The 24,155-nt window shown below is 43.5% G+C and overlaps 1 protein-coding gene across 1 annotated transcript in view; it reads right to left on the bottom strand.

Moving 5' to 3' along the window:
* RAB8B (RAB8B, member RAS oncogene family) overlaps positions 1-22,198 on the bottom strand; it is a gene marked incomplete at both ends in the record, with an annotated part of 62,695 nt that extends 40,497 nt beyond the window's left edge. The window contains one exon of the mRNA XM_079700366.1: positions 22,075-22,198. Within this exon, the coding sequence (XP_079556492.1) occupies positions 22,075-22,198 (124 nt within the window). The remainder of the gene's footprint in view (positions 1-22,074) is intronic.
* Between the last annotated feature and the right edge of the window lie 1,957 nt (positions 22,199-24,155).

Below are 24,155 nucleotides of genomic sequence, written 5' to 3'. Positions count from 1 at the left end.
CATCATCAAAAAATCTACAAACAATAATTGCTGGAGAGGGTGTGGAGAAAAGGGAACCCTCTTACACTGTTGGTGGGAATGTAAATTGATACAGTCACTATGGTGAACAGTATGGAGGTTCCTTAAAGAACTACAGATAGAACTACCATACGACCCAGCAATCCCACTACTGGGCATATACCCTGAGAAAACCATAATTCAAAAAGAGTCATGTACCAAAATGTTCAATGCAACCCTCTTTACAATAGTCAGGAGATGGAAACAACCGAAGTGTCCATCAACAGATGAATGGATAAAGAAGATGTGGCACATATATACAATGGAATATTACTCAGCCATAAAAAGAAATGAAACTGAATTATTTATAGTGAGGTGGATGGACCTAGAGTCTGTCATACAGAGTGAAATAAGTCAGAAAGAGAAAAACTAATACCGTATGCTAACACATATATATAGAATCTAAAAAAAAAAAAAGAATGGTCATGAAGAACCTAGGGGCAGGACAGGAATAAACACACAGACCTACTAGAGAATGGACTTGAGGATACAGGGAGGGGGAAGGGTAAGCTGGAACAAAGTGAAAGAGTGGCATGGACACATATACACTACCAAATGTAAAACAGATAGGTAGTGGGAAGCAGCCGCGTAGCACAGGGAGATCAGCTCGGTGCTTTGTGACCACCTAGAGGGGTGGGATAGGGAGGGTGGGAGGGAGGGAGACGCAAGAGGGAAGAGATATGGGGACATATGTATATGTATAACTGACTCACTTTGTTATAAAGCAGAAACTAACACACCATTGTAAAGCAATTATACTCCAATAAAGATGTTTACGAAAAAAAAAAAAAGATCAAGTGTGAGAGTTCCAGTGTCTTTCTCTCTATTCATACACCAATCGTGAGGCAATTCACTAGAGCTGGCTTAGTGAATGAGGAAACACGTGGGGAAGTCCAAAGGTTCTTTCCCCACCACATATAAAAATTCTATAGTAATTTCCCTGACCCGCACCCCCACTCCAGTAAAGCTCAGAGGTGAGTTTCCTTTCCCCTATCTGTCTATAAGAATCACTGTGTACTTTTCAACACTCTCCTTTGTAAGGGTTCTCTATTTTTTCCTCGAGTCAAAAGTGATGCCAAATTATCACTACAGTATCTTGGTTCTTCTGATCCCCAATCAGCATTTCCCCTCCCCTGGTTGATAGTGACATTTTCTACTACAAAAAAATTTCCAAGCAAAAATTAGGTTAGACTAGAATAAATATGAGTCACAGCTGAAAATGAACTGAAACAGCAAATGTGCTGGTGAAGTCCCTCCCTTAAAAACTATCCTTAAGGGCTTCCCTGGTGGCGCAGTGGTTGAGAGTCTGCCTGCCGATGCAGGGGACACGGGTTCATGCCCTGGTCCGGGAAGATCCCACATGCTGCGGAGTGGCTGGGCCCGTGAGCCATGGCCGCTGAGCCTGTGCGTCCAGAGCCTGTGCTCCGCAACGGGAGAGGCCACAACAGTGAGAGGCCCGTGTACCGCAAAAAAACAAAAACAAAAAAAACCCAAAAAACTATCCTTAAAAATGATAAACATGGTGACCTATGCAACAACCTGGATATCAACTTTTTGTTGCTGTTTGCTTTTTGCTGTGAACTAGTTCAGCATGCTCTGCTTGTCCTGCACCAAGGATGCTTCCACGACAACTTAGAAGGCAGGACCACAACGCACTGTCCTAGGAAGACAGGGCTCCGAATGATGTGGAACAATCAACTAGGGGCATTTCATCTTCAGATCTGGTACGTATGAGATGCACTGGTCAGTTGATACGTGGTGAGACTAAGGAAAATGTAGGTGCCTGGCAAAAAATCCACCAAAGCCATAATTGGATTTAAGTGGAAGTGAATTTTGAACTCTACCAGATTCACTTTAACTTTTAACAAGATCTATTTAAAGGAAGTATTTGCTAAATACAATATCAAGAAGCTTTATAAGGAAATTTTCAAACTATGACTCTCTCTAAAGTCTTACACATTCTTTCCTGTTCAAAAGGCCATCACTGTTAAGGTATGACGGGGTTACATAAGCCTGTCAATGAGAGATACAGTGAGTGAATGCAGCCTGGAGCAGAGAACAGTTATAATAGCCCAGTAAGCGAGACAGTACTCTCAAGCTCCCAACACGTAAAGGGGCAAGAATTCACTCAATTTGGCTGAGTTTCAGGAACATCTGTAAAACATTTCCCCCTAACCCCAGTAATTTCTACACTTGTGATCTACCAGTAATATTCTATTCATTTGTTCCCCTGTCAGAAAAGTTAGGCCAAAAAAGCCAGAAGAGATTTAAATGTACAACACTTAAGCCAAAGAGAGCAGAGTTGATCATTCACTTTTATCTGGGCTTTTGCAGATAAGACACACATCTCAAACAAAGCACAGAATGCTCCCCAAACTCTACTCCTGCTTTTATCTTTTGATGTTGCAAGAACTCCAATGGGTCACTATGCAGTGGTATCTTACGGCAAAAAAAAACAACCCAAAACATTCCTTGGGAGGAGTTAAGTCCTGGCTCTTCAAAGCTAATTAGAACCACACCACATAGCACTGTTCAGCACGCTGCAAGAACAGGCCTGTCGTATGATGTTAAGCTTTCATCCTCTTCAAGAGATAATTCAATTTCTCATCTTCTATTTACACACCAGTCACTCAGAACACAAATCCAGCCTCCAGTTTAGAAAAAGAAGGCCAAGAACTACCCACAGCTGCAGCCACCACCATTACCATCACTATTCACCACACTCTCTGGCCCTTTTTCAGTAGAAAAGACAAGACAGAAGAGGCAGTGGCTTCCTCTTCCTTCTCCTTTCAGGGTCTTCCATGTTAAAAACCCTGCCATTTTCCCCAACTCCAAAATAATCTCAGTGCTTCTGTGGAAAAAGTTGAAAAATGGCTCCAGCATAGGAGGTCAAGGTAGAAAGTACTTTGCACAGAAGGTTGTCTCGGGCGTGTATACTAGGAGGCCCAGCTGTGGTGCTACCTATCTATCTCCCAGCCAGGTTTACTTTCCACAATCCAAATTCAGTAACAAAAGATTCGGTGGGAGAGTGTAGATGTAGACAAAGTGGGAAGAAAAACCAAGTTCATACAAAAAAAATTTTTTTAAAGAAGAATAAAAGTAACAGGCCTGTATATAGTTCAAAGATGGCTTTCACACAGACACAAAGAAAACTTCATTGTCTAGATCAGGCCAATTGCTGACAGCTCTAGAGAAAGCCAGAGGTAAAGAAACTGTAGCCTATCACCTGGGAGAAAGAAGATTTTCAGGGCCTCCTCTGTCAAAATGAAATCAAAATCAACGTTCCAAAAAAAGTTTCACAGAAAAAGGCCAAATGAAATGTGTAATTTCTCAACTCAACCACAGCAGACCTTCACTCCACACTGAGATATCTAGAGTTGCAGTCTAAGATTATTTTATCTTTACAAGATAAACGGACAATCATTCTTAACGTGTTTTAGTAAGTGACTGTAATTTGGAATCATCAAGAAAAAAATTCTGAACTAGTACCTTTAGGGGACCCCTATCCCCAAAGATGAGAGCTTTACTTAATCACTTCATCAGTATCATCCTGAAATTTCAGTTTGATGACAGTTTTTCCAAGCACCAACTATGTGCCAAGGACAATGTCTGGCAATGCAGAGACCACCAAGATAAAACAAGCTTCTACCCCAAACGAAGTTATCATGGGAGTGGGAAGTTGGGAAAGTGGAGAAGGAAGCCGGCTCTACTTCTAACACAGGAAGAACACGGGAAGTGCCACGCAAAAGTCTGAAGTACTACAGGGCATAAAGTACCACTGAGGAAAGAGAAAGCATCTTCTAGTGCAGAGAGGGGGCGGAGAGAAGGCTCTGACATGGCAGCATAAAGAAAGTTAACACCTGAGGAGCATCAGGAAGGAAAGGTAGGATGTCAACAGGCAGAACGAGGTGTGTTCGTGGAACCATCCATTCTGGCAGAGCAGTGATTCTTAGACTCTTTAATTTTGTGAATTAGTAAAATCTTCAGGAAAAAAAAAAGGGTAGTTGTAGGGAGAATGAAAGAAGTTAAAAGACAGAACATACTAAGCTAGGAACTGTGTATTCCATAAAATTTGCTTGGGGAGAAAACTGGACTGGAAAGATTTTTCTCCCTCAGAGAAACAAAACAGCGAGAATTCTACTGCATTTTTGTTTTGCAAATGATAATGAAATAAATAATGGCTATCTATTAGCCTCGTCATTTTATAAGTAAAGGAGCATTTTCATTCCAAAAATGTAGGAAGCACATCGTCTCAGAAAATTAAAAATGGCATTCCTTCTCATGCAAGGGCAGCTAGTAACCTTACACTGGTCAGGTGAAAACTTGGCCACTACCCACCGGGTACCTCTGTTTAGTAGGAGTCTGTCGGTTAGAGTCTAGGACTCCTGTAAGGAGCTGAAGGAAATACAGGTGAAGCCACATGGTAGGGATCTGGAATGGTAGACTGAGGAAGACATTCAATTCGGCAAAGTGAAGAATAAGACTTTTTCAGGGAGGGGTAAGGGATGAACATGATGTATAATCAGGGCTATGCTCCACAATTAATTTGATCAAAATGTGTGGGATGGAACGGAGGGGGTGGGGGGGTGCTGCTGCCCAAGTGAGACTGGAAGTGCTCAGGCCACCTAGGAGAATATTGCAAAGTCCAGGTGAGAGGCGTTGAGGGCCTATAGCAGGGTGCTGGAAGAATGGAAAGGACTTAGCAACAGATTACATATATTGAATAGGATTTGAGGAAAAGGACAGAGTCAAAGAGATTTCCAGATTTCGAACCTAGATACATGAAAAAAAAATGACAGTAGTATCAACAGATATATGAAAATTCATGAAAGGGTACTAGATCTAGGGGACTAGATAAGAGGAGGAAATGAATTCATGCTGGGGTGGGACATACAGGGCAGGAGTTTGGGAAAGGGTGGGGACATGAGACAGGATGCTGGAGAGTCAGACATGGAAGGCTTGGAAGGGGGCAAGCTTACCTCCTTCATCACTTGGGCATCTCTGAACCCTCACTACATGCCAGGCACTGTACTAGGTGCTACAGATATGCTGAAGATCAGCAGACCTGGGACCTGCACTCATGGACCTCCAATCTGGCAGGAAAGACAAACTTTCACGCAGTAATCACACAGGCAGTTTGTGATTATAACTTGCATTAGAATGTCTAATTTCCAAAAGAGGAAAAAGGAAAAAAAAATAGAGAACAGATACTTGGAAAATGACTTCAATTGAAAAGCAAAATGAGACTGCCACTGGAACCAGAAGGCAGTTAGTAGGAAACAAATTGAGCAGACAATTCCTGGAAGCTGGTGGAGGAAGAGTTTCAAGGAACAAGTGACAAACGGTGCCAAGTGCTGCTGAGAGGCCAAGGGGGATGAGGAATGAGCAAAGGCCACTGGCCTGCTCACTGAGGACAGGACAACCTGAGCGCAGTGTGGAAGCAGGCGGGGCAGGATTTCAAGGCGTTAATGAGTAAGGAGATGGTAGAAAAGTGCAAGTGACAAGACTTCTCTTTCAAGAAGTTAAACGACAAAAGGAAAGGCGATGGGGAGAAAGGTGACCTGAGGAAGGGGTGAGTTTAAGCAATCTCTTTATCGAAATGGGGATGATTTCAACAGGATTGAAAGCAGAGCAGAAAGGGCCAGCAGAGAAAGAGAAAGAGGAGAGAGAAGATGTAAGAGAGGAGGAGGACGACTGCCAGGGTCCGGCCCCAGGAGTAGGAGGGTAGGTATTACATCAAGAACATCAACCAACAGGTCAGCACCGGCTCCTTGGAGAGAAGGGGAAAGGAAACAAGGGGAAGATGAAAATACGCAGAAATTATAATGGCAAGAAAGGATGTTGAGGAAGCTCTTGTTATGGGGTCATGGGGTCTTTGCTGGAAAATAGGGGAAAGTGGGGAGACACTTGCTGTGATTTGAGTGAGACATGAACAGCTGGAAAGTGCCACTGGCCACCAACTGTTCATTCACGCTGCAAACATTTACGGAGGGCCTTCCAGGCACCAAAAACTGTGCATTTACACATGGGCATAAGTGAAGTCAGCAGGCATTTCTTACCATAGGCAAATACTCTGGGTAAAAGAGAAACAGGTTGATTTTATCATTCTCACATCTAGAAAAAAAGACCATAAGCAGTAACAGGTGACAATTACACATCCTTTGAAGCTTATGTATGTGCTAATGGATGAGATCTCACTATTACAGGAGCCCAAATCCATTCCTCAGAAGGAAATATATGGTGTTAGTTCATTTATTCCACAGATACTGCATGCCTGAACATCAGACAAATGAGCTCTGAAGAGGCGAGCCATGGTTCCTGTCCTCCAGAAGGTCACCATCAGATGGGATGTCCTGAAAGCTTCCGCTCATTCCAACATTTTGGCACATCTGAGTGCTCAGAACATTAACTGAACCAACCCTCACAATCTTTATGCTTCATTAGGAGGTAAGACCGGCTATCTGAACATTTTTAACAAATACTTTTCTGGATGCAACATGATTTTAGGGAATGGACTGGACCAGAAAGTTCCATGGCATGGTTTTTCAGTGCCATTAAACCCCAAGATGAACCCTCTTCATCGCAGCTTTTAAAATTGTAAATTAAATGTGTCACTTCCCTGCACATAACACTACATATGTACTTTCAACTACAGTCACAATAAAAGCTATCCTCCTTAGCCCTTCCCCTTCATGACTTGTTCCCTGTCACCTCCTGTACCATCCTTGTGTGTGTGTGTGTGTGTGTGATTTTTTTTTTATAATGTTTAAAAACATTTTTAAGCTAGTAAAGAGCATCTCACACTTCACCTTCCTGGTCCAAGCAAGCACTGTACAAAACCAAACCCAGTTTTGGCTTTATTCCTACCATGTACATTTAAGCATTCAGTATGTACTAAATATCACAGGGGGGGAAAGGGTTAAAAGGGGGGAAGATCACGCTTTACACTCACACTGACACATTTATTTCCCTAATTCTCTTGATGAGACAGTTTAATGATTAAAAAAAATAACAGCATGTATCAATATTGCAAAAATATGATTAATGACTTTTTTGAGATGAAAGTATCATCATCCTGATTATTAGGTAAAGAAAAGCCTATTAACTAACTTTCAAGTAGGGTAATTTACTCCATTAAAATCGGCTACAATGTTTCAAGATTTAATGTATTGTTCAAATTCATGTATGCAAACAAACTCATTAAAATTCAGGTGACCTCACTCAGAAACTCACTGCACTTAAAATTCAGGGCCCTAACAGAGGACATTGAGCTGGAATATTTAAATTGAAACATTTGTCCTTTCTAGACAGGGCATTCGACACTGATTTTGTTTTTGTTTTTGTTTTCACCAGAAGGAGGAATTCAAGATGTCTGAGAGTTTGCAGCAGCTAAAAGGTTCTGAAGAACTTGCTGCTTATATCATACTGACACCCTGCACCCAAGATCAAGGGCTGTGTTGGACACCTCCTTACACCAGCTGAGGCCAAGGACAATCACCTTCACTTTGGAAATGAGTTTAAAGAAATACTTCTCACTCTAGCTTAGTAAAACGTATGTAGTCCTAAACTTTAAGGACTAATTTTCTAGAAAACTAAAGCACACCCCATTAAGCAACCAAAATGTCCCTGTTCATATTTTTTATGGAACTTGTTCTAGCAGGTGTTTCTTAAGTCACCTGGAGAAAAACCAAACCCTCACCACCTACTGACCCTGGCTGCGCGTGAGGTCCTATGCCAAATGCTTCCCTACAGTACTGCATTAAACTGCCTCACGCCAATTCTCTGTAGAAGAGGGGACAGGGACCAAGGAGGTTTAAAGGATGTGATGATGTCACCCAGCTGATAAGGAGTAGCACCACAGTGCACCTTGCACCACATCACCTCCTTAAACATAGCTAATCTTTTTTTTGTTTCTTTTTTAATATTTCTGAGTCACTGTTGGGGCAGAAAGGCATAGTGGTTAAAAACATAGACTCTGGAACAAGACTGCCTGGATTCAAATTGGGGCTGGTTCCACCACTTACCAGCTGTGTGACACTAAGATGTTATTCAACCACTCTGTACATCAATTACCTCATTTGGAAATAGTGGAAATAATAACAGAATGTACCTGAGAGGTTGTTGTGAGAATTAAATGGGTCAATCCATGAAAAATGTTAATTCATGTAAAATGCCTAGAACTGTACCTGATATATAGTAAACACTAGGTAAATGTAAAAGCTCTTATCATTAAAAGCAAGTGTTAGAACAATGAAGCCCCATGGATCACGAAGGTTCTCGGAGTGAAGCCACCCTCAGGGAACCAAGACTGAGTTCACCCACACACAGTCACACACAGACACACCTTTTTGTGTATCTCCCATGTGCCAAAGACATTATGCACACAACAATGCATTTCATTCTCGAAATAAAACATAACAAAATTCCTGCAAGAGAGTCAGTACCCTCCTTTTATCAATAAGGAAAATGGTTAAATAATTCGCCCAAGGCTCTCAAGTAGGAAGTAGCAGAATCAGGATTGGAATTTGAGAGTTTCTGTCCCAAAAGCCCAAGTTCTTTTATCTACACAATGTTATCTTCAGTTCTTACGTCTACTTTTCCCATTGTGTTGGTGAGTCCACAGCTATCAATTAGGATCGGAGTTTTGGAAGGGACTTTTGAGTGTATCTAGCACAACATTCCCTGTTTGCTCATGAAGAAAAATGGAAGCCTGGGAGGCTCACTACTGGTTTGCCCGAAGTCACATAATCAATGTCACCACCACGGTGCCACGCTGCTGCTTTTTCCTCTTGGATGCTGGTGGCCTGTCTCTAGGAGGCCCCCAGCACGGCTCCAACGACCACTGTATGAATCAAAGGCTAATGAATCAAATGCAAAGGCTAAGTTTGGACCCAGGGGCTCCCCAGTGAGGCAAGTTCATTAGCAAATGGACTTTGTTATATCCAGTTTCGCTGCTTGGACCTTTCTGCTTTCTGGCTCACAGCAGCGTTCTGGAGACTAAGGGTTAGCAAACAAATCAGGTGTCAGTATGGCCTACAATGTCACTGTGAATCCGAGGAAAACTGCCGAACGAGGCTTTACAAACAAAACCCAGAGTAGAGACAATTTCACCCTGGAAGAAAGGAAAGGACAGGCTAACGAGAAGTTTAATTTGTCAAAGGAAGGAAGCTCACAATTAAAGCAGCTGTGCCTAGCACACTACAGTCTATCTGAGGCCAACAACATACATACAAGCATAACAAACCATCGGCCCCATGTGGAGAAGCAATGCTGAGATTTCTGACATAATTAGTTCCCTTTCCACAAAAGAGCTGGATTCACAATTAAACTCTGTCTCCTCCTGCCCCCATTCTGCTGTGTATATATTTGATTGCTTCCTAAGGGACTGGGTTAGAGACCAGGAGACAACCTGAAACCACAGTTCACTGACGTCCCAGGCCAACAGGCAACATGATGCATGTTTGTATCAGCTGTTACTGGGCCTTGTCCAGGGAGAGGCTGATTTCACCCTTCCACTCAACACACTTCTCAAGGGTTTGCTGGTCCGTTTACACAGTTCTTACAGACCACTGGAAGTGACCGCTAAGACAGGCCAAGTGCCAGGGCACTGAGTCCCACGGAAAACTTCAGGGCCCATTCTGAGAGGAGCAGGTTGTTGTGGACAGACTATAGTCCAGAACTGAAGTTCAAGACTCAAGTCTTGGCTCCTGCACCTACCTACTTGATTGATCAAGAGTCTATCCCCCTCTCAGAACCTTAGCTTCCTTGCCTAGAACAGGAAGACAATCTCTGTCCATGGACGTGATTACGGAGGAGTTTAAACAGAGACGTAAGTGAAAGTACTCTGTAAACAGTGAAGGTCCAAGCGAAGCGAAGGGGCAACTGAGGAAGTCTGCTTATCTCCTAACTGGTCTCTGTGTGCAAAATCCCCAGTGACTCCCCACTGCTCTCAGGATATAAGTCCAGACTCCTGAACAGGTGTAAAGTCCCTTCTCAATCTGCCCTCTAATTACCCTTCAACTTGACCTCTTGTCACATGCCCGTCACTTGAGGAGTTCTTCCAGGGGCTGTGACTCCCACACCTGCAGGGGACAGCCCTCCCTCCTGACACTCCACATTCTACCCAACTAACCCGTCCTGGGGGCCTGATTTTAACTTCCACGTCATTCCCTCCTAGACACCCTCCTCTACCTCTCCTCTATGCTTTCCTAACATCTTCATTAATCCCTTTGAAGCCCTTTTCATCACTGTGTTCAAACTGCCTGGATACTCGCTACTCTTTTCTCCTCTCAATATTTCGTGGACTAAAAAACATTGTTCACTGAATGAGTGAATTTAGTGAAAATGACTTAGAGTCTGACACTAGTAGCCTACTAACAAATCACTACAGTTCCCAACCCCAGCCTCTCCTTTTTACTGATAAGAAAAGAAAGGCCAAAAAAAAAAAAAGACCAAAGAAAACAAAGGCCACGAGAAGCTAAAAGACTTGCCCAAAAGCAAATGGCTAATCACCCTACGTCTCCTAGTTCAATCTCTGACTCTTCTCCCACAAAATACTTACTATGTCCAGGTTTTATGCTATACCATCAATGTCTTTCCATGGCAAGAGAATTGAAGGTAGAGGAGTTGTAAGAGAAAAGAGACTTGAAATCAGAAAACTACTGCTCAAGGCCAGGCTCTGCGTAACCTTGAACAATCTCCATGCCTCTGGGTCTCAGGCCCCCCAACTGTCAAACAGAAATTTAGCTTCAGCATACCTAAGAAGCAAAAGGCGTCCTATTATTTTAGTTTATTTTTCACCTACTTCGCCACGTTTTATGTGACAAAAATGAGGTAATCTGAAAATACTTTATATATCTCAAAGAAATATTTTTACAGCTTTCAAGTACAGTTATCCCTTGGTACCTGTGGGGGACTGGTGCTAGGACACCCCTGCCCCAAAGAGTATGCATACCAAAATCTGCAGATGCTCAAGTCCCTTATATAAAATGGAACAGTGGGCTTCCCTGGTGGCGCAGTGGTGGAGAGTCCGCCTGCCGATGCAGGGGACGCGGGTTCGTGCCCTGGTCCGGGAGGATCCCGCATGCCGCGGAGCGGCTGGGCCCGTGAGCCATGGCCGCTGAGCCTGCGTGTCCGGAGCCTGTGCTCCGCAACGGGAGAGGCCACAGCAGTGAGAGGCCCGCGTACCGCAAAAAAAAAAAAAAAAAAAAAAAAAAAAAAAAAAAAAAAGGAACAGTATTTGGCATATAACCTATGCACATCCTCCCATATACTTTAAATCATCTCTGTACTACTTAAAATACCTAATAATACAATGTAAATGCTATGTAAATAGACGCTGGCGCATGGCAAATGCAAGTTTTGCTTTTAAGAACTTCCTGGAGTTTTTTTTCCTGAGTATTTTCAATCCAAGTTTGGTTCAATCCTCAGATGTAGAATCTGTGGATGTGGAACCCATGGATACAAAGGGCTGACTATAGTTATTTTTCTGGTGACATTTAGTTTTATTGTTTAAACCAAGACATTTTTAAGGACAGGATTCAAAAACATTAAGCAGTCTCTTTGGTACTATAAAAAGTTTAATCAAATTACAAGATCAACATAGGCTCAGCTTGAATTAACTAATGCTACTTCTTCTTCCGTCTTCATGTCATCAAAACCTTAGCGTGTACCTGCAAAAAGAAACCTCCCCACAATCATTAACTGAAAAAGGACAAACCCTTTTTTTCTTTACAGACACTACTTGATTTCATAGACTCACAGAATGCTGCGGCCAGAAGAGACTGAAGACCATTGAAGCCTGAACTTGCCTTTCACAATGAGAAAACAGGCCTGGTCTAATGTCCTTAGGAAGGACTTGTGCCATCACTGATTGGAAACGTGCAACAATTGTTTTTCAGAGTACTATATACTTTATTTTGCAATAAAAAGGAGATGACCTGACCAAAAAAATGTGGTAAATCATATGAGATTCCAACAGAAAATAAAATACAATGGTGTTTATCGAAGTTGAAGGGCCAAGACAGAGACACACCTCTGATGATATTTATATATACATGTTTTTAAATTTAATTGTTATGGAATTTTGTGGATGTGAAAGAAATTATTTTGCTTGTTTCGTTAATTTTTCATGCTTCTGTAAGACTGGACATTTTCAAAACAAAAGTAAGTAAACAAAATAGGAAATGCACTCACTCAACTTATTTTGTTCATGGACAACATCCTACTCTGTTCATTGCTGGTTATGACTGAGACATGGCTATGACCATTTTTTTTTTTTTTTTTTTTTTTTTTTGCGGTACGTGGGCCTCTCAGTGCTGCGGCCTCTCCCGTCGCGGAGCACAGGCTCCGGACGCGCAGGCCCAGCGGCCACGGCTCACGGACCCAGCCACCCAGCGGCACGTGGGATCCTCCCGGACCGGGGCACGAACCCGCGTCCCCTGCATCGGCAGGCGGACCCCCAACCACTGTGCCACCAGGGAAGCCCGATGACCATTTTTTATTATTTAGTTTTAAACAATGTAAGAAAGCAGTGCAGTCAAAAGCCACTATATCTTAGGCAGAAGTTTCTAACTCCTCACCCAACAGTTTACTCCAACTGTTAACAAAAGCAAAAGAGACTGAACAAGTAGTCAAAGAAACTGATACAGGAGGAGGGTGGAATGCTGTTTTCATTCTTCTCTCCCCAATCCATTCCCCTCTCCCCAAACCCTGATAGGGGTGAGGTGTTGGATGGAGAGTGAGATGAGAAAGTGGTCTGAATCATTCCAAAAATGGAACAGTTAACTCTCAATAAAGAATTGTTTTCCATGCTATCTCAAGATTTTATTCAGAGACCTTAAGAAAAGAAAAAAAAATTCCTTGTTGAAAAACATAAACAGCTATCCCATCCAAATTCATAAGCAACAAATTACAGTAGGGTTAGTCACTGACATCTCACAATGCAAACTGTTTTTTTCGTAATGGATTTCGTGTATGAGATTTGCATGAGATTAAACTATTTTGCAATACCTATTCCAGCTAAACAAATATTGCATAGGGTCATAAGAAATGAACTCTTATAATTCAACTTTTAAGTAGACCACCCTATATTTCAGGTCAAAAGTTGATCATACATTTTAGAGACTGCCCTTCTACTTTACACAGCAGGAAAATATCTATGAATTATTAAACGAATTACTGCCAAGTTCTTCCCTCAAATATGCAGAATTACAACATGATGTGGGGAAGTCACGCCAGTCCCAACTTTGCCAGCAGGAAGCTGTGAAACACGACATACTGCTTGACGGCTTTGTGGTTGGTTTTTACCATGATGAGGTGGGATTCCATACCTAACCGAGCTTCTGCTAAGTGCTCTGAAATCCTGCAATGCCGTCATGGGACTGCAAGCAGCACTGTCATCCAGCCTGTCTTAGCGACAGCAAGCCTAATCTGATGAACACGAGGACGTGCAGAGCTTTCACACTTTCTCCTGGGAGCCAAGAATTAAAATTCTGGGCTGAGGAAGATGAGAGCTCTGTGGAAAATGTCCAAAGTTTCAGCAACAGGTAAATACCAAAGTGCCTAATTAAACTGATGCTGAATGCTACAGGCAAGACAGCAAGAAAACACTTTGTCACAGTGCTGCAAGAACTGTTTCCAAGTTGTTTCCATCACTTTATGTGGCTTCCCTAAGGAAGTCCTAAGTAACTAAGTAACTTTAAAAAAAAAAAAGCAGTGCAGACATTTCTTCCTCTAAGGACAACCAGGCACCTACTTCCTTTAAGGTTCTTAATAATTCAACGCAAAATAAGGAAAATCCCAAAAGTCAAAACTGAACACAGGAAAAGGACACATCTCCAGACACAATGTATCCAATAGGGACTTCCCTGGTGGCTCAGTGGTTAAGAATACACCTGCCAGTACAGGAGACACTGGTCCGGGAAGATCCCACGTGCCGCAGAGCAACTAAGCCCGTGCGCCACAACTACTGAGCCTGTGCTCTACAGCCCATGCTCTAGAGCCCACGAGCCACAACTACTGAAGCCCGCATGCCTAGAGCCGGTGCTCCGCAACAAGAGAAGCCACCGCAATAAGAAGCCCGCGCACCACAACAAAGACCCAATGCAACCAAAAATAAATTTATTAAAAAAAATATATATATATGCAATAGTCATTGGCAGATAATATTTTAATACTGAAATTTAACCATGACACACTGGACAGCAGATACTACATATTCAATTTAGAAAATAGATAGCAGGGACTTCCCTGGTGTCCAGTGGTAAAGAATCTGCCTTCCAACGCAGGGGACACGGGTTCAATCCCTGGTCAGGGAACTGTTGGGTCAGGATCCCACATGTTGCGGGGCAACTAAGCCCGTGCACCACAACTACACAGAAGCCAGAGCGCTGCAACAAAAGATCCTGCATACCTCATGAAAGATCCCGCATGCCTCAACGAAGATCCTGTGTGCCGCGACTAAGACCGACACAGCCAAAAAAAATAAAGAAAAGAAAAGAAAAAGAAAAAGAAAAAGAAAATAGATAGCAAATATGTAGGATGTTGCCATCCACTCTCTACGTCCATTGCCCATGGCCCACATCAGGAATCTATCACAGCCCTCGGTCTTGCTGAGCTCAGACAGGACCTCAGAACTCTATACAGCACAGCATGCTGGGAGGCAGCTACCAACCCATCAGCATCGACATTCATGCTGAACCCCATTTCGTCCCAGCTTTGCACAGTCCTCAACCCACTATACCAAAATACTGAAACAGATCTTCAGAGAAAGCCACTACATGATAGTTTCAAGACTATCCAAAAACCTTCATTTAAGCCATAAAAAGGTATTTTTCCATATTATGTAATTTCTAAAGGATAATAAGAGCAGAAAACATAACTGCAAACATTAGTTTTACTCTAGACACTATGCTGTTCCACTGAGATACACAAGCGGTTCTATATAATAAATGTTTATATTCATCTTTTTTAAAATAGAATTTGGCTGTATTCAACCCAAACGCCCAGCCCAATTCCAAACCACTCACTACCCTGTCACTCAAACAGTGCTGGCCAGAACACAGACACAAACATAGCTCCATCTGCTAATTAAAACCGGGCATGAAACTGTTAATAGGCATCTGTTGCACTGTTTGAAGCTAATGGGCAAAGACAAAGCTGAAATGGCTCTTCTAAAGCAAACCCAGTGATTTCACTCATTTTCTATTTGGTATTTATGTTAGTGGGGGGTTGGAAGCAGGGTGTTAAACAGCTTATTATGGAGACTGAAAGACAAGTGAAATATCTTTCAGAGTCTAAAATATCCCTTTAAAACTGATTATAGAAAGGCAGCATTTTACAGTGGGGGAAATACCATTCTTGTATTGAGAATTCAAATTAAGCACTTTTTTTTTGCGGTACGTGGGCCTCTCACTGTTGCGGCCTCTCCCGTTGCAGAGCACAGGCTCCGGACACGCAGGCTCGGTGGCCATGGCTCACGGGTCTAGCCACTCCACGGCCTGTGGGATCTTCCCAGACTGGGGCACGAACCCGTGTCCCCTGCATCGGCAGGCGGACTCTCAACCACTGCGCCACCAGGGAAGCCCCAAATTAAGCACTTTTAATCTTGCCTCAGACATCGTCTAGTTATCTAAAATATTAGGAAAGATAATAACTAAAATTTAAGCAATGCTTTATAGCTCATATAGTGCTTTCATAATTCATTCATCCCATTGATTAGTCATGTAGTAGAGGCCTTGGAGACTTAAAAGGTGAATAATATTTGATTCCTGCCCTAGGGAACTCACATCAACCCTGAAAAGTTGGTATAGTATTAGTATACTCTAGTACAGATAAAGGAACTAAGGCCCTAGAAGGACAACTGACTCACTAAAGGCCAGAGATGTAGGAACGGCAGATGTCAGGACATGAACCCTGATCTGACCCCAGACCTATTGCTCTTAATTGACCATGCAATCTCCCTAACACCAAACATGAACCAAGCTGCTACATCGGCTACTTAAATTTCAGAAGATCCATATTATGTTATGTTCCACAATATTACTCACCAGCTAACAGCTACTTCCCCATTCCCCACTCCCACCCTCTTCTCATCCTGCTATGAAAACTCTTTCCTGCCGAATTTTCCCACGTAGTCATTCTAACACACACCAGAGTGCTGGCCTCCAGAATGGTCCTGTGTGCAGGCAGGCAGGTCTGACCTAGAGCCAGCCACGTCCTCATGCCATGTCGGCAGCTCCCTGGTCTCCCACTTCTGGTTCCATGGTTCCTTCCAGGTTCAGTTATCAGATTCCACTAAAATATCAACTGCTAAATTTTTCCTTGTCTTCAAAGACCAGACATTTTCCTCTAAGACAATATCCAAACCTATCTCTCTCCAGCTTTTCTTAGAGGATCCAAACAATCTTGGTGCTGTTGCCAAGAGAACCTCCTCCCTGGTTTGCTGCCATGCGGAACAGCTGGTGAAGCTCTTTGTTAAAGTATGCTTATTCTTAAGACACATCTAGGTCTGTCTCCAAGACTCATCTCCATCCTTGATTTGTTGAATAGCTTTTTGCATTCGCTAGAACACTAACTGAGGAGATGAGTTTAACCCTTTATGATCAAGTATTAAAATCTTTAAACAATGTTCTTTTCAAAGCTATCACCTAGATGGGAAGTCTATCGACAGCTTTTAAAGAAAGGGCCATGGGGCTCTCTCCCTTTCTCCTCTTAGCAGAAGTCCAGGTTCCCAAGCAGACTTTCTGCTGACCCCTCTGTCACCCACCGCCAGTCAGGGCAGTTCTTCATTCTGCCTTGGGGGTCTGGAAGAAGACTCTCCCTTCCCTTCCTTTGCCCAGATGCTGAGAATTGGAAAAGCAAAAGCAGATGTGTGGTCCAAAACTGCTCCAAAGAAAGATGAAAACAGCTTAGGTCCTCCTGCCACTGTGGACAGCGATGGGGAGAGTGATAATGCAGACAGTGCTCCCGTGCCCAGTTTCCAGAATTCCTTCAGCCAAGCTATTGAAGCAGCCTTCACAAAACTGGACACGCGGGCTACTTCAGATCCCCTCTCTGAAGAGAAAGGAGGAAGAAAAGAAAAAACAGAAACAGAAGCTCCTGTTCAGCACCTCAGTCGTCCACACCAAGTGACACTACTGGCCTGGCTACCTTCTCCATCCGGTTTTCTTTTTTCTGTGCTTTTGTTTTGCTGCTGTAATTTTTAAGTATTTGAGTTTGAACAGATTAGCTCTGGGGGGAGGGGGTTTCCACAATGTGAGGGGGAACCAAGAAAATTTTAAATACAGTGTATTTTCCAGCTTCCTGTCTTCATGCCAAAATAAAGTACTGACACTCACAAGAGGAAAAAAAAAAAGAGACAGTGACATTAAAATAAGGCTTTATGTACAAAATGTTCAATTTGAAGTTGCCTGTCCCTTACATATTTTTGTTTGAGAGGTTGAAACCACGGAAAACAACTATGAAAATTAAAATCTACTTGTACTACATATCTGGATTATGCTCAGCCAAATGTTGATATCATCTTGGATAAAAATGTAAATATGACAAAGTTTGTTTTTCAGTCAATCAGTCTTGATTAAAACTTTGAATTGCTACCAGCCAAAAACAGTTTTTAATTTTAAGCTGGGGTCAGCAAACTCTTTCTGTAAAGGAACAGTTAGTAAATATTTTTAAGCTTTGTGGGACACATATGGTGTCTGTTGCATATTCTTTGTTTTGTGTTACTTTTTAATAACCTTTAAAAATGTAAAAACCATTCTTCACTTGTGGACTGCACAAAAACAGGCTGCAGGCCGCAGGCCACATTTGGCCTGTGGGCCATAGTTTGCCAACCCCTAAATGAAACTTAAGTGAATCCAAGAAAAAAATGTTAGGGAAAAAAAATGTTAGGGAATAAAATGTTAGGCACTAGGTTGCAACGATCATCAGCACACATTAATATGACGTCATTAGGTATTTTGCACATGGAAGGAATTTTAATGGCAGGATACACTTTGATCTCCTAATGTGCAACTACAGACATAGAAAGGGCAAAGGACAGTTAAAACACGCCGAGTTAGCCCATATAAACTCCTATAGGACTCTGAGTTGTCTTAGCATTTACTGTTTCCCTAAAGTGATACAGCACTCCAAATGGGAACACCTTAACTTTCCTCACATAAAAGCAAACGTGCAAAATCGAATTCCTCCCTGGAAAAGATGGTGACTTGAATTTATGGTGGTGATCATACTGATCAGAAATAGCAGCAGCTCAGTTGTGAAAAGTGATCCAGACTTGAATCTGGGGTTTCACTAGAGGCTCTTCTACAACCAGCTGTGTGATCTTGACAGTATCAACCTAAGCTCAGTTTTCTTACTTATAAAACTGGGCCATGGGCATAAGGTAGATAATTTCTAAGACTCTGCTGTCAAACTATGACTATACTAAATAATAAAACCACTCAGGAAATACCCTAACAGGAAGAAGGGGGCAGGGCAGGGGAGAGACAGTTAAGGGAGGAAGCTTAGACTGTCCTGTTAGAGGACAGGGCTGGGTTTTCTCTTTCTGTTCTCCCAGCACCTTGTTCGGTACAGGCCATTCCAAGACATCGATACGACCCTCGCATCAATATTAAAATGTACCCACATCCCATAGGAAATATAATTCAGAGCTACTGTATTACCGTTTCCTAGTTGTCTTAATGCTACATTTTACATACATTTAATTAATCATTATTAATGATCATGTAAGGGGCTTGGGGAGTCAATCATAAAAATTTTTTTTCAGTTCTTAAACGTTGGAACTGAAATGCTTGTTGGTTGTTGGTCCTAGACACTGGGCCTACAACTTCAAATGGATAAAACATCCCTACTCAAAAGTTAAATATTATCTGACTGATATACGAAAAGAGTCCCAACAAGTCAGTTGAAAACACTGTACCCTTTACCACCCCCAAGAGCAGAAAGGAAATGAGGGGAGCTGGGACATCAGAGAAGATACCAGAACCTTAGATACATGAAAGAAGAAAGCATGTGAGACAACTGTTTCTGTAATCAAAATGACTAATTGTCTCCTTCCTTTCATGAATGCAGAACCCCTATCAAAACAGTGTCTAGAGGTGGCAGATGTCCTTTTTTAAAACTACTTAAATTTCAATAGAGCAAAATTAAGACTGTAAATGTATCTCCATGGGAAGAAACAGGCATCCATACATATCTCCCAAAACACACACACACAAACCCCATGTAGTAAGAAATGCCCATTAAGGAATGGACAATTCCTGGGACGTAGACCTTATCAAGTTTTGTCAGCAATGATGTGGCAGTCAGAAAAGCCCTGGAAACTTCCACACTGAGGTGCCTCAAGAAATAATTATGACTGGGAGGAGATGGACCACCAACTCTCCCCTCAGCAACCTCAGATCACCTGGAAACAGGGGTGACGGCTGGAGGGGGGTAGATATTGCTGCCAGAGATGTGGACACTCCAAGCCTATGTGATCAGTGTGTGTGTGGAACTTTTCACTAGAATGATGTTAACATTCACCTTATTTTCCTAGCTTAACTTCAACTCCAAAGCATTAGGTTGCAGGTATGTACAGTTTTTGTGCTCTTTGAAGGCAGTGGGCCACCACTTCCTGTCAGAGCTCTGGGGCTAAATAAGAGGCATGGGATTTCCCCCCCTCCATGTCAACTGAAGGCACAGCTCAGAGCCTCTCTTTACCACATCCACCCCACGGAAAATACAAAGGCCAACATGACACATGAGATTCACCCCATTTAACACCTACCTCCAGTTCTAAGCTCTTTCAGGACACTTGTTTTCCTGCCTTAATAGCTGCAACCCTCCACAAAACCAAATTTCAATCATTAAAAAAATAAATTTAAAAATCCACGGAAGAAAGATTGTACTCCTTCAGAACGAAAGGTAACTTTTCAAAGCTACTATTGTAAAAGGAAGCAGGCACCCTCACAGAAAAGGTGGGACAAAAATTAAGACCAAAAAAGAGGAAACTAATAAAACTATTACAAACAAGCAAAAGTCATTTAAGGAGCTTAATGGAAACAGCATCAGTGAGATTCAGTCACTTTCGATGCAGGGGAATACTTCTGGGAGGGTCACTCATAGAACGGACAAAAGGCGACCCACTCGACTTGTTAGAAACCGTCCTTTACCATCTGGACTGCAGTGTGCATTCCACAATGAAAAAGGGTTATGGGGTTTTGAAATGAGTAGCAGCATCAAAAATTAACGCCTTTTGGTTGCTGCAACAGCTCCCATCAAATCTCTTAGGAATATACTTGAGACATGACATTTAAAATCTGCTTCCTCCGAAGAGAAAAAGTCCCACTCAAGAATGACTGCCAAGAACTTGCAACTCAAACTTCCCTAAGCCCAGACATCATAACACCCGGGACGTTTCAGACCACTCAATCCATATGAAAGACGCCAGAACAAACAAACCATAGCCTTTCCTAGTGCTTGGCTGAAGAGTGCTCTAAACCCCAATATTCTTTTATAAATGATAAATTATCCTTAAAACATAACTCATTACCATAGCACGAGCCCCCTAATAATCCCAGCAATTCATGGCGAAATATGCTCTAAGAACCATTTGAAAGATGCTTAAGTGAGCCGCTATGAGAAGCCATGACATTATCCAGACAACCAAGAGCTAAGATTCTTAAGGTACTTAATTAACCGCAGCTATTTAACAAGGGAAATGATGTTAAGGTCACTTGTACAGGCAGCTTAAAACCAGTTCTGATTTGCTCTTCTTCAGGTTTACGTTAAGTTAGAGATCTTGTTACCTGACCAGAGTCTTCCAAAAGTGGGAGGGACAGCTCCCAGCCAAGACCAGAAAAATCAGAATCAACTGAAAGTAACTGAGGAGTATATTGCATGTTGTGATTCGTTTAGCAAGTAATAATTAAAACCAAAGGAAAATATACAGGGAGGCAGGCACAATGTAAGATCAATTCCCCAGCTGAGAATTATTAAACCTTCAAGGCTAAGAACTTTAAAAATTGAGAAGTGCTGTGGCACAGGAGATAGTAAAGGAATGAACCACATTTTCCTGACCACACCATTCCCAAAGTCACCCATCCTCTTAACACCCCTTAACACTCACAGAACAATTTAATGCTCCATAGACAGTATCTCATTATTAGTCACTTTTTGCTCTTTCTCCTGCACTTGATCCAAAGGGAGTAAAGAGAGAGAAAATGGTAACCAGTGCTCCCAGTTACTGAAGAAAGTCCTACTTTCCAGTTCCTCTCCCTTTCCCATCTTCTCTCTTCTTTGCTCAACCTCTCTACTGTATATTCTGCTTTCCTTTTTCCTTTCTATTTCACAGCCAGCTCTCCTTTACTTTCTCCACCAAGTATCCTCATTCCATCCTCTGGCCCCTGAACTCATCTTCTACCTGCAATTTTCTTCTGGCCCCTCCCATGATATCTATGACCAGACTTCTTGTAGCCAGTGCCCCTCATCCCTTACCTCCTGATCACTCATTCCTCCAAACTCCTTCCGGATTCCCGGGTTCTCACCTCTCTTGTCCCTTGTGTCCTCTGTCCTTTACTTCATGGACCTCCCATTCCCATTCCCCCAACCCTTCATTTCCCCCTTCACATTTCCTTCCTCTTTCCTGTCTTTTAATCCATTTCACACCCACTATTCCCTTCTCTCTCTCCATGAGATTTCCTGTGTCCCCCCCACTCTGTCCCTCTAAGGCCCCTCCCTGTCACACCCCCAACCCTCTCATTTCTCTCAACACCCCTAGTCCTTGTTCTTCTGGTTCCTCCTCCCCTTCCTTTGCCCCCAAGTTCCTCCTTTCAACCGCCCGCCCCCCCAGCCTCACGTCCCCACCGACCCCCCCTCCCTCATGCCTTCACCCTCTCCCACTGCCCTCGCAGCCCTGCTGTCCCCGGGGTCCCTTCCCTGGGGCTCCCAAGCCCTCCCACCGCTCTCTCCCGGCCCCCTCGCACCCGCTCCCCATTTCTCACTCTCCGTCCCCGGCCGCGGCCCCTCCCTCACCGATGGTGGAGATGAAGGTGGTGTTGAAGGCGTCCTCGGAAAAGCGGAACAGGAGGCAGGTCTTGCCCACCCCCGAGTCGCCGATCAGCAGCAGCTTGAACAGATAATCATACGTCTTCGCCATCTTCTCGCTCCGGCCCTCTGACCGCGGAGCGAGAGGAACGGCGGAGAGAGGCGCGGAGGGGGCCGCGGGCGAGGGGGCGTGCCCGCTGAGCCGCCGCCGCTCGCCCCGCCCCGCGCCCCGCCCCTTTCCTCGGAGAAGGCCTGCGCGCCCCGCCCTGCATGGCCAATCTGCGGAGGCTTCGTCATCACCGCCCGCGCCCCAGTGTTTGGTGGGGCTTGTAGTTCCTTTGAGCAGCTTCGGGCGTGCCCGGGGCAGGTTGTCCCCGCGGCCCCAAAGGATAAAAGAAGAGCCGCTCTGGGCTGGGTGATCGGGGATTAGGCGTTTCCACTCTAGGTAGGCAGGGAGGGCCGGTTTCCAACTCTGCGTGCCCTACCACCGGAACTTAACTTCGTCGTTTCTTTGTGTGCTGGTGTCTTTCAAATCCAGGACCTCGGAATCTGAGTCCAGCTGATCCCGCATCTCTTCCACCGCGACCCGCAGCTGAGATGCTTTCTTTCCTTCCCGCTGCCCTGGCGCAGGCTGTGGATTATCTGCAGAGTGCCTTATCTGGCTTCTCCGCCAGCTGCTGCCCAGCACCACGTCTGAGCCCCCTCCCGCAGGCCGTCAGTTACGGAGCTCGAAAAGAATGATTGCGGTTCTCGCTTGAACCCCACTCCTGTTCTCTTCTTCACGCCTCCAGAGCAGAGAGAAATACATGGGTATTTTAGAGGATCTGCTATGCAGACCGCTTACCTCCTCCCGCAGGAAGATGGACAAGAAATCTGGGAATTGAAATTTTCAAGGCTTGTGCTGCAGGCCTGTGCCCTATAAAACTGCAAGCATTCATGCGAGGCAGGAACTATGACCGTGGGAATCTGGAGGATAAGATTTGGATTTTGTCTTGGCTCATCTGCTTAACAGCACATAGGCTTTCTGCACCTTAGTTTTCTCATCTGTAAAATGGGTATAAAACAAGCTGTTTCATAAGGTTGTAGGAAAAATTAAGTGAAATACTGAAAGTGAAAGCACTTTGAAATCCTTAAGGCAATGTAGAAAAATGTTAGTGGTGATGGTTACCTTCTTCAGCCCTCTGTAGGCTCTCACTTTTACGGATAACAAATGGGGGAAAAGCAGCATTCTGTTATACTCAATTTAATCCTTTATTTCTTGTCTTAGCCTATTCTTTGTTTTGTGGATGTATGATTCAGGCCTCTTTCAGTCGCTAGGGGCAGAAACCCAACCATATCACGCTCTCATGAAAGGGGGATTGAATGGCTCAGGTAAAGCAGAAGGGCAAGCGAATAGCTAAGGAGGTCTGGGACCAGAAGCTCTATCCATTCAGGGCTCTCTGTCTCTCATATCTTTTCCCTTCTAATTTCTAACATGTCAAATACCAACAAAAGCTTTTTAGAGTCCTCAATAATTTTTAAGAGGATTAAGGGTTCCTGAGGCCAAAATATACGAGAACCACAGTCTATGGTTCTTAGGTCTAAGGAAACACCTTTTGGAAGGTTAGAGAAGGTTATTAAGGGAACCAGTGGACTCAACCATTAGTAGACTAAGGAGAAAACTTGGGCAGTTAGTTGAACAAGACAGCAGGTTTTTCTGAAACACAACTTGTGTGCCTTGTGACTTTATGTTCAATGCCAGTGATATTCCATTCTTCGTCTTGTTGTGAGACAAGAAAGCCCAGAAAATTCAGTTGGGCCTAGTAGCTGCTTTCACCTTCTATGTGGAAAAAAAAAAAAAGATAAAATGTGTCATTAACTCACACTTCTTAATCATACAGTACCCAGAGGGTTGCTGCTAATCTAATGTCTAATTTCTAGAGTCCACTTGATGGGAACAGATCTCTAAGAAGGTCAGAGTCACAGTTTCTATCCCCTAATGAGGAGGGATTCTGTCCTCTGGCACAGGCTGAGCCTCCTTGTCCCAGCCAGTTCTTGGGCAAGTCTGTGAACTTGGCCTCAGCCAGGGC

This window comes from Hyperoodon ampullatus, assembly GCF_949752795.1.
Source record: "Hyperoodon ampullatus genome assembly, chromosome: 3".
Lineage (NCBI taxonomy): Eukaryota > Metazoa > Chordata > Mammalia > Artiodactyla > Ziphiidae > Hyperoodon > Hyperoodon ampullatus.
This window is presented reverse-complemented; position numbering and strand designations above follow the sequence as displayed.